This window comes from Urocitellus parryii, chromosome 1 (assembly GCF_045843805.1).
Source record: "Urocitellus parryii isolate mUroPar1 chromosome 1, mUroPar1.hap1, whole genome shotgun sequence".
NCBI lineage: Eukaryota > Metazoa > Chordata > Mammalia > Rodentia > Sciuridae > Urocitellus > Urocitellus parryii.
Genome location: NC_135531.1, coordinates 161,728,275 through 161,745,605, shown reverse-complemented (window position 1 = coordinate 161,745,605; position 17,331 = coordinate 161,728,275). Strand labels below are relative to the sequence as shown.

At 49.2% G+C, this 17,331-nt stretch overlaps 1 protein-coding gene across 1 annotated transcript; it reads right to left on the bottom strand.

Moving 5' to 3' along the window:
• Positions 1 to 2,281: 2,281 nt before the first annotated feature.
• Positions 2,282 to 3,619, bottom strand: Drd1 (dopamine receptor D1). Its single transcript, XM_026380481.2, has one exon. It carries the CDS (start codon positions 3,617 to 3,619, stop codon positions 2,282 to 2,284), a length of 1,338 nt encoding a protein of 445 aa, XP_026236266.1.
• Between the last annotated feature and the right edge of the window lie 13,712 nt (positions 3,620 to 17,331).

Sequence of the window (17,331 nt, the reverse complement as noted above, 5' to 3'; positions counted from 1 at the left end):
CTGGGAAGGCTGATGTGGGACTTAAAACACCATCTGCCCTGGGATGTCCGTGGAGAAGTAAACTGAACCCTGAGTTTCTACATCACCTGCTGCTGAGCCCTCTCCTTCCTGGGGATAAAAAAAATTTTTTAAAAAAAAGCTAAGCATATCAGCTAACTCAGAAGCAGGACCTAGGGGTGAGCCCTGTGAGGCATTTGATAAGCCCAGCATAACAACAGCATCTTCTCTCCAGAAAAAAAAAAAAAAAGTCCTGTTATAATTGACTTTTAAAATGAATACCACACATACAGAGGTTGCTCCTAGCCAGGGGTCCACACAAACCCATAACAAGCTGCAGTCTTTTCTGGGAAAAAAAAAAAAATTCTTGGCTGTGCCCGGCTGAAATTTTTGCCTTATATGAAATAGGGTCTTGGAAAGAAAAAGCCAATATCATAAAGTTTTCAAATTTGAAAAATAGGGTAATTCCACAAATGAAGAAAGATATCTTTTCAAAAAAAATATGACAGAAGTAAGAGAGAGAGAACAAATCAGAAAACGTTTTCTGCTTAAATATTCAAAGGCAGAATATGACATATAAAACAGAAATTTCCAATTTGAAAAAAAAGTAACATGTACTTGGAAATGTCCTTGTTTTCTTACTTGTATACCTGAATAGTCTAGTTTTTAAAATGCATTTAACAAATGCAACACAGCTCATTCAGGGTTGATTTGAGTTCACAAAATAATTTTATTAGATGTAAGAAAGCATACAGGCAGCAAAATGAAAGAAACACTCACAGTACAGAAGTCACAGACCCGATGCGGGAGGGTTTTCAGCAGATGTCTGTCCTTTGTACCAATGTCATCTCCGTATCAGTCAACTGCTTATCAGGAGACGACTGTAAACATTTCCACATCCCCATTGGGACCCCCACACTAGCCAGGAAGGGAGCAGCTGGGGAGGCTGTGGCGGTGCTTTCCACAATCCAGGTGTGACAGGATCCCCAGGCTCAGAGAAAGGAACAACGTTTGTGAGCAGGGCCGCTGTGGCTTAGGGGCACTTAACACGGAGAATGAGGCACTGCTCCTTAATTAGGACACCATTAACATTTAAAGACCTTTAAAAAAAAATGGGTCCTCCACTCAGATCAAAGCACACAAAGGGAGGAGCCCGATTGAGCAGTTGGGTTTGAGCTGGGAAGGTGAAGACACAGGGTTCCAGCTGGGTCCATTGGTGGGGCGGCTGCGACACAGAACCCAGCAAACTGTCCTCCTGCATCTTTCCACCTGGGACAGCCATTTGGCTCAGAAAAGCTCTGGGACACGCAAGCAGAGCAGTGAGAGGAGCCCAGAAGCCAGCTATTTTACATAAATACAAAGCCTCCTGCACCTCCCAGCCACCTAAGAGGTACCCGGAGGGCTGAGCTGGCCCCTCGCAACTGCAATCGCTCCTGGGACCAGCTTTGGCCACGTTTTAAACACACGAGTAGCTATGCTTTTTTTAAAAATTTCACAATCTTTTTAGACTAAAAAATAGCCTTCGCAGCATTTGTCCTTCTCACCTTGGATTTACTCAAGTCCCTGCATCCTAAGGGACCATCGCAGCTGCAGGTCCTGCCAGTCTGCGCTGGTTCCAGAAGTTGCTCATGAGCCTGTGCAACCTCACTCTGTGTTTGCTTCATTGGTTTATAAAGTGCTAGTTCAATAGACAGTTCAAGCTCAGATAACTCGAGTGTATCCTATTAAATATGATAAATATAGATTTATTATGATAAATTCAAAATATCCATATAATACAATAAATAAATAAAACCAATATCAACAAAACATCTCTCCGTTCTGAAAGAAAAAAAAAAAAGCATTGTCATTCCTACTGTAAGGCTCGGTTATTTTTTAGAAATGATTGATGAAGGCATGCACCTACCTTTACAATCTGAAAACTTTGCTTGGAACAGTTTTAGCACCTGTTTGTATACAGCAAACTCAACCCTTCGGAAAGCTTTGATTTTAATGAAGCTGTTCATTGCTGATTCTTTGCCCTATTTTTAAAATCCTAAGATAAGTTTCAAAAATGATTCTGAAGCCAAAGACATGTCCCTGTTGGCTCCCATGTATCCCTGTTTGATGGGCAATGAAAACCATGGAAAATACAGTGGAATGTATTTGAAAATAAACTTGGTTGTCTGTTCAAAAGGGCAGAGGTCCCCCTGATGTCTCAGTCCCACCAGACCTTAGCAGCAACCCCCAAAGAATCTCCTCCAGCTCTCAGATTGCCTGCGCATGGCTGGGCTCACCCAGGAGCTCAGGTTGGATGCTGTCCATTGTGTGTGGTGGGCTGGATCTTCTCTAGAGAGACATCAGTGTCATAGTCCAATATGACTGACAGGGCTGGGGACAGCCTGTCCAGTGGTTTGGCTATTCCGCCTGCCTCCTCCTTCTTCAGGTCCTCAGAGGACCCCACAGCATGCGGGATCAGGTAAACCAGATTGCACTCCTTGGAGATGGAGCCTCGGGGTTCATGATGACTAGAAAGCACCACGGCCCCGTTGTTATTGATGCTAACTGTCTCTATGGCATTACCCGTTATAGGGCACAGCCTGTAGCATCCTAAGAGAGTGGAGAATGCCTTCTGAAAATCAGCATTAAAGGCATAAATGATGGGGTTCAGGGAGGAATTAGCCCACCCAAACCACACGAACACATCAAAGGTGATGGAATCGATGCAGAAGGGCTGGGTCTCCTCAGACCCACAGAAGGGCACCATGCAATTTGAGATGAAGAAGGGGAGCCAGCAGCAGACGAACACCCCCATGATCACGGACAGGGTCTTCAGGACCTTAGTCTCTCTCTTGAAGGACATCTTAAAGGAGCTTTCTGATTGAGAACACTCGACAGGCTTCCCATTCCCTGTGGTGGTCTGGCAGTTCTTGGCGTGGACCGCTGCCCTCTCCAAGGCTGAGATGCGCCGTATTTGTTTCTGGGCAATCCTGTAGATACTGGTGTAGGTGACAATCATGATGGCCACCGGGATGTAAAAGCTTATCAGGGAGGATGAAATGGCATATGTCCTGCTCAATCTGGTGTCACAGTTGTCCTCGGTCTCTTCCAGGAAGGTGGCATTGCCATCGGAGGGGCTGATGGGCTTGGCCTTGTGCCAGCTGAGCTGCACCGGGATGAAGGAGATGAGGACAGACAGAGTCCACGCCACACTGATCAGAATGAAGGCTGCCTTGGGAGTCATCTTCCTCTCGTACTGGAAGGGGCTGGAGATGGCCCAGTACCTGTCCACACTGATCACACACAGGTTGAGGATGGAGGCAGTGGAGCACATGATGTCAAAGGCCACCCAAATGTTACAGAAGGACCCAAAGGGCCAGAAGCCAGCAATTTCAGCCACAGCTTTCCAGGGCATCACTAAGACAGCCACTAAGAGGTCTGACACAGCTAGGGAGATGACGAAAAAGTTGGTCACCTTGGATCGCAGGTGTCGGAACCTGATGACAGCAGCACAGACCAGAGTGTTTCCCAAGAGAGTGGACAGGATGAGCAGTGACAGGAAGCAGGCTGTGAGGATACGGAAGGAGAAGTCCCTCTCCACCGCCAGCCCGGCACCATCCATGGTGGAAGTGTTCAGAGCCATCTTCCAGAAGGAGAGAGCCTCAGGGCTCCAACACCCCTCCAGTTCTTAAGCAGGGATGAGGGTCGGTCAGACCCCACTGTTCCACTCACCAGTGGCTCCCCTGGCAGAGAACGTCACCAGCATTCCATCAGAGAGGGGCAGCAGGAGCTTCAGGGGGAGTCCAGGGCAGCCCCCTGTCCCTTCCTGCTGTTCCCTTAGCTGTCTTCTGACTCCTTCACTTCAGGTCACAGTCACCACCACCACCAGTTGGCCCCTAAATTCCCCAAGGAAAGCACTGGCTTTTTAGCACATATTCTAAGTCATCCACCCTGAGACTCCCAGGCCTCTGCTGTGCCAGTCAATTGCAGTCACAGTTCCGGGTTGCAGCCTCTCTGGTGGGGACAGAGAATTCTCCTCTTTTGAGACGCAGATAAAAATACATGTCTTGTTCCTCCAAGCCCCTCTCTCTCCTCTGCAGCTCTCTAAACGCCCTAAAAAGCAAAGGAAAAACACAGTCGTTCTACAAGACTTCAGCAGATCGCATCTTTGCTCACTGTCAAACCCAATCCAGTCATTAGCTGGGCGACCCAGTCAAAGCCACCTACCTTGCCTTGAATCCTCTCTCTCAAAGCCCCCGGAGCTCGGAAAGTGGACTTCACAAGGCGCCTTGACTCCACAAAGCCCAGGAAGCCCGCCAGAGTCCGACCAGCCGCGCGCAGCGGGAGTTCGGCTCCCTCCGGCTGCGCAAAGATTGCCAGGGAGGATCCGTGAAAGGGACCCTGGGCCAGGCCCCAGGAGGAGAGGCGCCTCCTCGCTGTCAGAAGCCCCTAGAGACAGTTCCAAGCGACTGGAACCAAGAAAAGGGCTACAGGCTCCTGAAGCTTCCCTGGGAGAGGGCACCCCAGGACTAGTCCCTGGGACAGTTTTGCTCCCTCCCTCCTGCAGCCCAGAGCCTGGGTGCCCTGGGGTGGCCTTCACCCCCTCGGGGAGGACCCTGAACCTCCTTACAGCGCTGCCCACTGCCTCTCAGGAGGCTGTGGGAACGCGAGGCACAGAAAGCCGAGCTGGCACGGGCAGGCACTCAGTCCGGCTGGGTTCCCACGGGGCACAGCCCTCCCGGCCCCCGCGTTCCCTCCCCTGCCCTAGGGGCGGGCTGCGCTTGACAGGCAGAGTTGGGTGACAGCCACACGTGGTTCCCCTGGATGATGCTGCTGCAAAGGGGGTGGGTGACGCCCAGGTGAGCGCTTGCGCTCACTGGTTACCTGTCCAGTTCCTGGACCCCTGGACTGTACGCAGCAAGGCACTCGGGACAAATCCCAACATTAAAACCTCAAGTAACCCTAAGTCGCCTGTTCGTGAAGCTTGGCCTAACGTCCCACGCCTCTAGGGGTCAACCTCAAACTCGACCCAAAACCCCGAGCCAGAGCCTGTCCGCTTCCCCCACGCACGCCAAACACAACCACAGGCGCGCTAGTCCCCCCAGCCGCATCCCAGCGCCACTATCTAGCCTGCGACCTGTCGGGGAGGCGCGGGTACTCACCGCGGTCGGGAAGCGCGGCGCTCCGGCGGTGTCCCTGCGCCTGGCGGGCGCTGGCTTCGCGCGAGAGCCCAGTGGCCCGCGCATCCCAGGCTGCGGTCAACGCCGGTCTGCAGACGGTGCCCGGTGGCCCGCGAGCGCCCAACCCGAGCGCCACGCGCTCCACTGCGTGGGCCCGGGGCGCCCTCTGCCGGCGCTTGCGGCGTCCCGAGCCCGCAGTGCCTCCGGGTCTCGACCTCCCTCGCCTTGGCCCGCAATCTGCAAAGGACCAGCGCCTCCTTCTGTTCCTCCTGGGCGGTTACTGCCTGAAAACCTGGGCAAGGGGAGGCGCCATCTCCCTCACTCGGTACTCCTCTGCTTGAAATACCCCTAAAAGCCGATAAGGACGGGAAGTTCCTTCGGCTGGTTCGCCATTCGTGAACAGGTGTCCTGCCGTGTCCGGGTAAGCTAGCGGCAAGCCTGACTCTCAGAGAGAAGAGACCGGCGTTTGCTGAGCAGCCTGTGTCCCAGACACCATCCTGATGACGTTCGGTTCTGTACCACAATCCCTGCACCTAGGACCGCTCAGCTCCGCTTGGCGGGGTAGGAGAGGGTGCTGCGGAAGGTGCAGGCGCCAGGCCAGGGCAATTTCCAAAGCTAAGGAGGCACCCAGCCTGTGGCCTGGCTGCTGCCTGAGTGTTCTTTCAAATTAACTGAGTCTAGAACCAGAAGCCACGAACTAATAACTACCTAATGCCTGGCAGAGCTCCCAGGATCCCTTGTCACCCCCCCCCCCAGCAGTGCCTCACAGGTCAGGATTTCCGCTAGTTGTGCAAAAATGGAGACATCATGGTGTCTCCCTGTGTTCACATAAGCCTGGGGATGGGAAGTCACACTGCCTAGATTTTTGTCCCTATGATATAATAGGGTGATTACAAGTCTTAAATGAGATGCTGGTTGCAGAAAACATGGGGCCAAACCTGGGATCTAGTGAGCCCCTCCTGGGCAAGGAACTTCCAGGAATCCTAAAATAGAGGTGAGTATGTATGCTCTCACCTCCATGATCACCACACACCACAGGATTTTCTCTGTAAGAACGTTGGACCTAGATGATAATTCTACCTAATGAATCTGTACCCACTACCTCTTGGTTTTAGATGAGGGACCGCATGAGTGACAGACTCCTTTGCCTGTGCTTATCACTTTGTCCTGCTTCCAACAGCCTTAGTGTTGCATGCAGGGCCCCAGACATAATCACATGGAATTTTTTCCATATACATGCCCCAAGAACCACATTCCTTAAGTGTGTATAATGGGACCCTTCCAGATCATTTAGTTAAGGCAGGCCTTCTCCAGGCTTCTTTATGCTTTATTTCATCTCTCTTTCCTTTTTAGGAATAAACACAAATTAAAGGATGTTTCTAGTTCAAGGCATGTGAGCCCAAGTATATAGCTCCCCACATTCTCCCCATCCTGAAGTTTCTACTAACATTGCCCAGAAATAAGCAGGGGGGAGGGGGCAGATTCAGCACCTTGGAAAGCTGGGAACTTTGGGATAAAAGACAGCAGACAGGAAAGGACTGAGACTCCCTTGCTTATTCCATGTGGGGAGGGAAAGCTTCTCAGGGCCCAGGGGCAGAAACCCCCAAAGAACAGGCTACCCACCCCTAGATCAGGGCAGCAGGGTCTTCAGGGCAGGATGAGACCAAGTCGAGGGATGAATGTTCTGTGTAATGGCAGTCCTTGAGAATTGCCCCACACACACACACACAAAGACCCTGCAACACCCGATACTCTACCCACTGGAGCCAGGTCAACCACAGAGAGACTGAGTCTCCAGGGGCATTGGACTCCACAGCACCAGCTCAACAGGCAGAATATACCTGCTATAAAGCATCATTATTGACCAAAATCTTGCAGAAAGAAAATGCCATTCATAACACACTTCATGTCTGCGTCTCTCTTAAGCTGGGCAGCGTCTCAAAAGGAATTCTCTTTCATTGCTGGAAAAATCCTTGACATTCTTTCAAACTAGCTCATGCCAATCTTTGCCTTTTTCCCTCACCTGACAGGCCCAGGTAATCAGATCAACAATGTCACTTGTGTAGTGGATGAGACATACTTTCAACGCCAAGAAAATTTGTCATTTTTAATGTCAGAATATCAAATCTCCTCTTTAGCTTTAGGATACAAGAAAGACCCAAAAAGCCAGGCAGCAAATAGAAACTTGTGAATGCAAAGAGAGGCTGGGGGAAATCCAGGAGAAGAAGAGCGTTGGACTATTTCTCTACATCTCTATAATTCAAAGACAGACACCTGAGATCCCTTTCTGCCAGACGTAGGTCCCTGGACTTTGAATATAATAGTGGAGGGAGGAGGAAAAAGTAAAATGCAGCTAAAATGTCAGGGTTTCTATAACGTCTTTGCTTAGCATCTGGATGGCCATCTTAAGTGACAGCCGCCATTTTAAGGGAAAAGTTTCGCTTTCCTGCCCAAGGGCATTTCTGAGAAAGGCTCACCATTCCCTCACACCAACCCCACCCTTAACTGCCCACATTAGGACCTGCCCAGCTCTAATTCCTGAGCCTGCCCCATAAAAGTCCCAGAAGTAAAGCCTGCGTTGCCTCTCTCTCCTATAGAGAGATGGCCTTAATTGTCAGCTCTGACAAATAAACTCTTAGGTAGGTCTGCCTGGTCTCCATCTTTCATTTCTCACTCTCCCATCTCTCATTTCTCATTTTCCCTTCACTTTCACTTTGCACAGAGTGTGAATTTCAGAGGAACTCACAGTTTGGCTAGAGATTTGGAGGTTTGTCCGATTTTTCTCCCTTGAAGCAAGGTAAAGCACAAACCTTTCATTTCATTCTGTAAAAGTCTCCCCACAAAGCCTCAAGCTCAGGACTCTTAAATGCAGGCAGGTATTAGCATCAGCTCTCCCCAGGAGCAAGGACCCACACAAAACACCTTTGTTCCTGGGATTGGCATGTCTTTTGAGCTCTGCCTGGTGATTTATGCACCATGGGGGTGTGGGGTTAAAAGGCTGCTTTTCAACAGATTTTTATTCGAGGTTTGTAAAAGTCAATGGATACAGAAGGCACACTATCCAAGGGGGAGCTCAATCTCATAAAAGAATAAATAAAACAGCGGAGCTGTCAAGTGTCTCTGATGATCTTTGTAAGTGGGTTCAGGATTTTTAAAGCTGATTTCAAGCCCAAAATGACTGCTTATAGTGTTGGTGAAAAGAAGCGCTGGGCTCGCCCAGAGTAACTAACAGAATTGCAATGCTTCAAAGGATGAATGTAAGTTGTTCTCCAAAATTCCCAATCCTGTGTCCTGTTTTCCTCTCCTATAGTTATTATTGCCATTCAAAAATCAACACCTAGGTTGTTTAAAGCCATTCAAAAATCAACACCTCGGCTGGCAGCAGTGGTGGAGAGATAGCGGCCTGTGCCACGCGTCTCCCATTGTGACATCTTCCTGTCCTCACGTTTTTTCCTGCCCCCCCCCTTCTATAAAAGTGACTGAGTAGGGTTTGGTTTTGTTTTCTTCTGCTTTTTGGTTTGGGGCAATGCTGGGACCAACCCAAGGCCGCTCGCTTGCTAGGCAAGTGTTCTACCAGTGAGCTGCACCCCGCCTCTAAGTAGTTTTTAAACTGTTTTGTTTTCTCCCCTATTGGCTTATTTTCTGTGATTCTTGGTTATATTCATAGTGGCTGTAGAGTTTTGTTGTGACTTGGATCTGGAATGTTCCCTGAAAGCTACTGAAGACTTGGTCCCCAATGCAGCAATGTTGAGAGGCGGGACTTGGGGGAAGTGATTGGACGGTGAAGGCTCTGACCTCATCAGTGGGTGAGTCCATTTGATGGATCAGTAATTTGAATGTCCTCCTGGGAGGAGGTGCAAACTGCGGGAAGCCCATTATGGTTGGAGGAAGTAGGTTACTGGAGGGAGGGCCTTGGGGACTACCTCTTGTCCCTGACATCCACCTGTCTCTCCCCACCCCCCATTCCTAACCACCAGGAGGTGGGCAGCTCTGCTCTGCCACAGGCTCTCTACCATGACATTCTGCCTCACCTCAGGCCCAGAAATGAAGGAGCCAAGTGACCACAGACTGAAGCTTCTAAAACTGTAAGCTAAAAGAGCACTTTCCTCCTTCTAAGTTTATTTTCTCAGGTATCTTGTCACAGTGATAGAAAACTGACTGACAGATTTTACATCTCATAGAATTAAATATGCAGATATCTACCTTCAAGTGATAGGATACCATTCCATGAGTAGTTCAGAATGTTACAAGGGCATTCTTTTTATGTCCTTTAAAGCAGTTAATTGTTTTTAAAGAAATCTAAGGAAGGAGAAATAAATATATATTTCCCATGTACTATCTCTGACGTTCTTCCTTCTTTGCCTTAGGTCCAAGTTTCCATCTGATATCATCCACCTCAAGGACTACCATCAACATTTCTTGGAGTTCCTTCTGCTGGGAACTGATTTTTTGTCAGCTTTAGTGTCTCTGAAGTTTTTCGCTGAGCCTTCATCTTTTAAAGCTGGATCTTCCAGGTGTGGCAAGCTAGACTGAAGCGCTCCTGCGGGTGTGCTTAGGCGTGGCCCGCTCTGTCTTTCCAGTGAGAATCTGCCCCCAGCACCGTCACTCCTCTGTCCATCACATGGTGTCTCCTCTGGCAGTTTTCAGACTCTGTTCCTCGTCACTGACTTGGGACCATCTGCTCAAGATGTGCCTTGGTTTGGTCTTGTTCACCCTGAATTGCTGGGGATTTGTTGAGATTTTCTGTACCAATGAGCTGACTGTCAACTTTGGAGATTTGGGGCCATTATTTCTCCCAGTATTTTCTTTTCTTGCCTTTCCCTGTTGGCGTCTCAGCACAAGTGCTCGAGCTGGCCTGTGGCTCCCTTTTCTCTTTGTTTTGGAGAGTATCTGTGGCCATTTCTTTGAGGTAACTAGTAATTTTTCCTCTGCAGTGTCTGATCTCTTGCTAAGATGTAGTTCTGTTTATTCTCTCAAAGTTCATTTAGTGCCTTTTTATAGCCCCCGTCTCTCCTGACCTCTCTGAATAAATGACATATAGTTAGAGTAACTATGTTAATGTCCTTCTTTGTTGATTCTAACGCTTACTCAACTCTGATGATTTTTCTCCTCAGATTTGTCTAATTCTCTTCATGCCTATCGATTTTTATTGGAATTCACATATTGTTGATTTTATCATGTTGGATGTCATCTCTTTTTGACATCCCTTATGAAAACTAATGAGTTTTGCTCTAGAAGGAAGTCTAATCCTTGCAGGTCTTGCTTTGGGTATTTATTAGGCAGGTCTGGGCAGTGCTTTGTTGGGGCTGATTATTCTGCACCCTGGGGCCAGGTTCTTCTGTGTGATCCACCCAGTTTCCCTGAGGCATGAGGTTTTCCGGTCTAGCTGGTGGCGACAGACACTGTTCCTGGCCCTGGGTGGATGATACATCTGGTTCCCTCTGGTGGCCACCCTGTTTCCTTGCTCTGGTGTGCTGGCTAGTTCCTGATGAGACTCAAAGGTGAGTCTGAGATCTTTGGAGCCTTCTCTGCCTCACCCGGCGGTCTCCAGTCCAGTACCGTTGCACAGCCTCAGCTGGCCTGCCTGTCTCCCCGGACTCGGTGCTGTTTCCTCACTCAGGGAGGCTAACTGACTCCTCTGTGTCCTCCCTCCCTGACCACAGCCTGTGCAGGAAACCAGGACAGCTGAGCTCATCTCCCTTGCCTCCTGTCTTTGGAGGATCGCTGTCTTGGTGCCTTGTGCCCAGGATCTTGAAGATCAAGGTGTAATGTGGTGTGTCCTGCTATCGGTTGTTCCAGGGGGGAGAGGTAAATTCAATCCCTGTGACTCCATCTCGTCTGAAGCAGAGATCAGGAAATGTCTCCACTTCAAAATTTTATTCTCAACATTTTAGGTTTTAAATCTAAAAAGGCAAACGAATCGAGGCAGATGAGGAAAATCAGGATTGGCCAAGCAGAACAGCTCCACAATATTAGCTTCCCTGTGGTTTTGTTGGGCCCTGTCTGCCCTTGAGCCAACTCGCACACTGGCCGTGCCTCTGCCTTGGCTGGCGTCCCCTTCCTCATCCACAGCCCTCAATCTTAGGAAATGCCTGGAGTGCACCAAGCCCAGCTGAGCCTTTTGAGGTTGCAGTCACACTTTTAGCAGGGCTGGAAGGGTCCCACACCAGCCTGCATTCCAGAAAAATTCTTGGGGGCCTGTTACCTCCGGCTTCTCTTCCTGGCACTAAGTTGACAGCAGTAAATTCAACAGCATCCTAATCCTCAGAGTTTATATTTTAGTTGTGAATGACAGATACCTTTTGCACACACACACACACACACTATATATATATATATATATATATATATATATATATATATATATATATATATATATTTGCCATGAGTTTCAATTTTGTTGAAAAAAAATTAATGCACTTACTAGCAAAACCATAACTTGCTGCAAGAAAAAAGACAGTCTAGTTCACACAAATTGCTTAGATTGTGATACAATCTATTCGAGTACCTTAGAGAGTCTTCTCTAGACCATTTATTGAAAACATAAAGCTCAGGGGAGAGACTGCAGGAAAACAAACAGACAACAAACCAGCAAGTGCGGAAGTAGACTCAGGCTATCGGTCAGTGCTGGTCAGAAACAAAAGCTGCTGTCGAGTCTGTGGGGCTCAGGAGGTGACACCCTTCAGCTCACCCGGGGAATCCTGAGCCCAGGCCTTCCCCCACTCCAGCTTGGTTCTCACTTCTCCTCCCCTCAACAGAACTGCCTTCTATTCCAAGCTGGCTCCAGGTGTCCTAACGCTGTGAGACAGTGGCCGGCCTCAGGGGGACCACCTGGGCAAGACAAACCTGGGCTAGAAGGGCGGCTTCACTAATGTCTACCCAGGGCCAGGCTTCTCCATCCTGCTGGCCTCCAGTTCCACCCCCAGAAAAGCGAATGTTACTATGAGCCCCATAAGATTGCTGGCAGGTGAGGTGACTCCCTGTCTCTGTAGGCACAGGTCAGGAGATGTCATGCTTGGACCTTTTGTCTTGCAAAGGCTGCCCAGCAGGTATCTGTCCATTTTTGCCAGCCAGGCATCCACTTTTCTGGTGAAAACATCCCGGTTCCTGGGGAATAGCCTGCTCTTTATTGGATGCATTCTGGTGGTCTCACCATTGCATGCCCACCCTAGCTGAGGGGCAGATGTACTACCTGAGAAGGTGCACCAGGCACTTCCTCCATGAGCTCTGAATCCCAAGCAGAACAGAGAGGATTAAGATACTTGATTGGAAGAGATGTTATTCCTCCCGTCATTGTCCTTCCACCCCTGAGCAGGCTGCTTCTGCTAGGAGACTGTGCATGCAGCTCTCCGGAAGCTCCCATGCTTTATCCCCTGTTCATTCCCAAGCCTGGTGCTACAGCACCCTGTCCAGCCACAGTCAACTGTATCAGTTACAAGTGGATCCCATGTGATCAGAAGGAGGAAGAGGAAGCCTGTCTGACTCCAAAAAATCCTAATTTCTCTGTGATAAAGAATGGCTGTATATGGTAGTCTATTTTCTGTTGATATAACAAAAGAACTGAGATGGGGTACTTTATTTTTTAAGAAAGGTTTATTTAACTCCCAGTTCTAGGGATTCAAGAGCAGGGAACTGGTGTCTGGTTTGCTCTGGTAAAGGCCTTCTGGAGGGCATCAGATGGAAGCATGTGAGAGAGAAGAGCCCAAAGAAGACAAGAAGTCAGAGGAATCTGGCCAGGCTTGCTCTTTTGTGCAGCTCCTGCTTGTAGGGACTCCTGGAGTCCTGGGAAAGCTCCTGATCTCTTCCAAGGGTAACCTCCCTCCACCCCCCACCCATGACCTCCCATGAGGCCCCTGCTCGAGCCTAGGACTTATCATTGCTGAAAAATAGATGTGTTAATTACTTAAAGGCATAAAAAACAGATTCACAAATGGAAGCAAAAGTCACTCTAACAACTGATGTCATTTTTTAAAGCCAAATATGACTCATTAATCAGAACGTATGAGACGAGATAGCAAAGCAAGAGCTCACTAATTAAATCAATTTACTTTAATTGATTTATAAGTTACAAAATTAATTAACTGGGGTAGGTGGCTGAAAAACACAGTCAATCCCAAATGGATGTGGTTTCTGAATCAAAGCCAGTATAATAAAAACACTGTTTTGTATTTACCACAGCATAATAAATGTGATGCTGTTGCTTGTATATGCTAAAATAAACACATGCTAACCTACAAGGCTGACAGGGAAGCAGCAGCCTGGGAGGGAGCCCTGCTTCTCCAGTGCCCTCTGTGCCCCAGTCTCCTGTTTTACACTGAAGGACGCTGCTGCTGATTCTCATGCCAAGAGCAGGAGGCTGGGACTCCCAGGAAGCTCTATCTGGTAACAAAACCTGGGCTCTTGCCTGCTGCTTCAAGTTTGTGTGTTCGCTTATGAATGCACACAAACACACACACACGCACACACATGCGCTCTCTCACACACACGCACACACACACACACACACTCACACGCAGTTTTTTTTAAAAAAGAGGAGAGAGAGAGAATTTTTTAATATTTATTTTTCAGTTTTTCAGTGGACACACATCTTTATTTTATGCGGTGCTGAGGATTGAACCCAGCACCCTGAGCATGCCAGGCAAGTGCGTTATCGCTTGAGCCACATCTCCAGCCCCAACACACACAGTTTTTTGCTTGTGCTCTGTTTTTCATGCTGCTGGGGATGGAACCAGGGCTTGGCCATGCCAGGCCAGTGCTCTGCCACTGAGCAACATCAGACCCACCATTTCTAAATAAATGTGGTTTTATTTACAATTTCCAGTGGCCATAATTGCTATGAAAAAAAAGCAAACAAGAAGAAAAAGAAAACACAGAAGGGGGCGCCCTTCTGGAATCAGCATCTGCCACCTAGGGGAGGGGGCATCGGCTCCCAGCTGGCTGACCGCAGGCCCCAGGACCTGACGTGCGCTGCTCCCTGAGAACACTGCCCGCCCCATGCCCTGTGGAACTCAAGAGTGTCCGTGGACTTGTTCAGTCAGTGACATGTGACAGAAGCCTTGAGAACAAGGCTCATGGTCACCATCTCTTTCGTCTCTACCCTAAGCCCAGTAACATTCCAGGCAAAGAGTGTCCATCAAAGTATGTCCCAGAGCAAACCTTCACGGACCTCCTGGGAGCTGCAAGGGTCCTGGGTGACGTGTGGCTCTTGTCAGTCACTGGGATTTGGGGATCCTTGTTGGCACGGAACAGTGCTGCCTATCCTGACTGGTGTCCCTTCTTAAGTTCCAAGTGGATCCCTGCCTCACTAGTAGGCGGTGAGGACCTCTTTGGAAAAAAACAACATTTGAGCTGAGACCTGAACAAAAAGAAAGACCCAGTTAGGTGAAGAGCAGGGTGGGAGCTTCCAGAGGAGGCAAAGCAGCCAACCAAGGAGCCCCGAGCTGGGAGGACCCTGCTGAGCTGAACAGAGCAGGAGAGGGGCCTGAGAGAGGACAAGGAGGACAGCGAGAACCCAGCAAGGAAGGGAGTCCTGTCCCATCAAGTGCTTAGAAGATCACCCTGAACTCTGAAACCCAGGAAAGGAAGCAGGGAGAACAAGAGGCCTCCTCCAGGCTCATTGTAGGTTGAATTGTGTCCTGCCCTAAAAAAATCAGGCTGGGCATCGGTTCAGTGACAGGAAACTTGCTGAGCAAATGTGAGGCCCTAGGTGCCCCCCTCAGCACTGCAAAATTAAAAAAATATTAATCACCCATTTTAAACATGGTGCAGAATCAGTGACACCTATTGCTCAGCACACAACCTTGCGTGGAAATTGGGTTCTTACACACACAGTGAACTGAGGAAGCCACCCCTGGAATGAGGAGAGCCTCTGACCCACACAACAGGTGTCCTTATAAAAAGAGGGAAATTGACACAGACGCCCACAAGGAGAATGCCATGTGGAGACCAGGCCAGCCCTGGGGTGACGCTTCGAGAGCCACGGCCTGGCTGAGACGGTCAGCAAGCCACCCAAGCAGATTCTCCACAGCTCTGAGAAGGGAGCAATCCAGTGGCCACCTTGACCTTGACCTTGACCTTTCAGCTGCAGAACAATGACAGCACTCATGTCTGTTCCTCATGCCCCTTGGCTTGGGGTACTTTGTTTCAGGATTCTCGCCAAGTTATCCAGGGCCAGAAGCAGCAAGGCTCTGGGGGGAGGGGGGCAGCACTGGAGTGAGGGGGGGAAAAAGAAGAGAAACTCAATATGCATTTTTGAAAGTGGAGATGATGGAATTTTCTAGACTTAGATTAAAAGGGAGAGGAATCAAAGAGGAAATACTGAAATTACGTATAAACACTCCATTATCTTTAGTGGATTATTGCCAGTTCTCTTTGCCAAAGCCATGTGTCACTTGGATCCCCTAGGAAGCAGATGCTGAGACAGAATTAGGAAAGCAAGAGGTTTGGGGGGATAGTTGCCTGTGCAGGACACAGAGAGGAGGGAGCAGGGCCTGGACGGCAATGCAGACCAGACACAGGTTTCCACCTGGGCGACCCATCAGGAGCTACAGAGCCAAGACCTGTTGTCAGCTGCCTCCTGCATTGGTGGACAGGGACAGGGCCTGGGTTTCCACAGAGCTTGGTATGGCTGGGGGCTGCCTGAAAGGACTGGCCCTTCTCCAAAGGGAAGGCAAGTGTTCGAGTTCCTCCAGCTGTCCGCTGAATCTGCTTCTTGCAGCGAGTTCTTTTTGAGGGGAGGTCCAAGCAGCTCACCAGGCTCTGGGACGTGGGATTTTTAGCCAAAGTAGGAAGCAGGCTCAAAATCACTTTGGAGCTTCGCCTTGAACAGGGACAACACAGACTCTGCTCCAACTCTCGAATTTCACGGTCTCTGCCAAACTCGGGCAGGGATCTGGCAGACGCTGAAAGATAGCTCCACAGGCATCCACGCCAGACCCTCTCAGCTGGCCGCCAGGCACATTCCGCTGCAGTGGGGTACAGGTGTGTGGCCTGGCTCCAGTCTGGTTGATGCACCAGTGAACTGGGCTAGGACCCTGAGCAGCGGAAGGGAGGGCCACCAGGAGACAGAGGCTTCCCTGGCCAGCTCTGTGGCCGAGCCCCTGCACCAAGTGCCCAGTGGCAGGTGGTGACTGCAACACTAGCTTTGCTAGAACAGGGGTTGATATGATTGGCTGTTTCTCCCAGCTGTGTTGTGTCTGATTCTTAAATACTCTGGGAGTTTTCAAACTGTCCAACATCCTTTAACAAATCCTCCTGTGTCGACACCAGGAGAAAGGGCTCCTGTGGTCTGCAATGGAGAATCCCAAGGGACATGGCTCTGGCTAGAGCTGACCCATGGGGAGTACACGCAACCCTCATCAGGGAAGTGGAAATAAGATCCAAACTCATCTTCCAAGCTCTGGCACACTTCAAAAAAAAAGTGGCATGTCCCCCAAACGAATCAAGCCACACTTCAGCACAGAGATATATTAAAAAAAATAAAATAACTCAGATTCCCACCTGGCAGGCAGTGCTGTGGCTAAGGGAATCTAGCTCCTTTCAGATCTGCTAGATATTACCTTGAATGACTTTTCTTTCCAGCTAAATTAACTATTAGCATCTTTAAACAAGGCAAAACACTCACGCTGAAAAGTTTGAGTGTCTCAGATATCACAGGGATAAACTTCCCCAGGCATTTTTTCTTCAAGCCTCTTTTTTAAATATCCCCTTTTTTGTCCTTGATGTAATTCAAAAAATGTGTGTGATTTTTCTCCCCCTACCTGTCCACCAAAAGAAATCCAAGGTGTTTCTCCTCAAGTGAGCTTCCACACACTGTGCACAGCCAGAAATGTCCAGGGCTGACCTGCAGGTGAGCTAAATCACATCAGAAACCTTTCCCCTTGTGGATAGAGATATAGGGGATAGTGAGACAGGAATAAGAGGAAATGCCTGTGCCTGAGGGGAGAAACCTGGGCCAGCATCTGGGCCCTGCCACGCAAGTGTCACTGACTCAGAGCAAGCCTGTCCCCTTCCTGTGCAGCCCTGCAGTGAGGACTGTGACACCCAGTTGTACAGTCTATGCTACACAAAGATGCTGCCATCCAAAGGAGAGGGTGGGAGCTGAAATTCTGCAGGAATGGTCTCTTTCCATCCCAGATAGGAGTGCCTTTCTTAACTCATCAGTCAGTACAGAATT

Excerpts from the sequence above, each read along its gene's own strand:
- Drd1 (XM_026380481.2), bottom strand. The coding sequence starts at position 3,619 with ATGGCTCTGAACACTTCCACCATGGATGGTGCCGGGCTGGCGGTGGAG.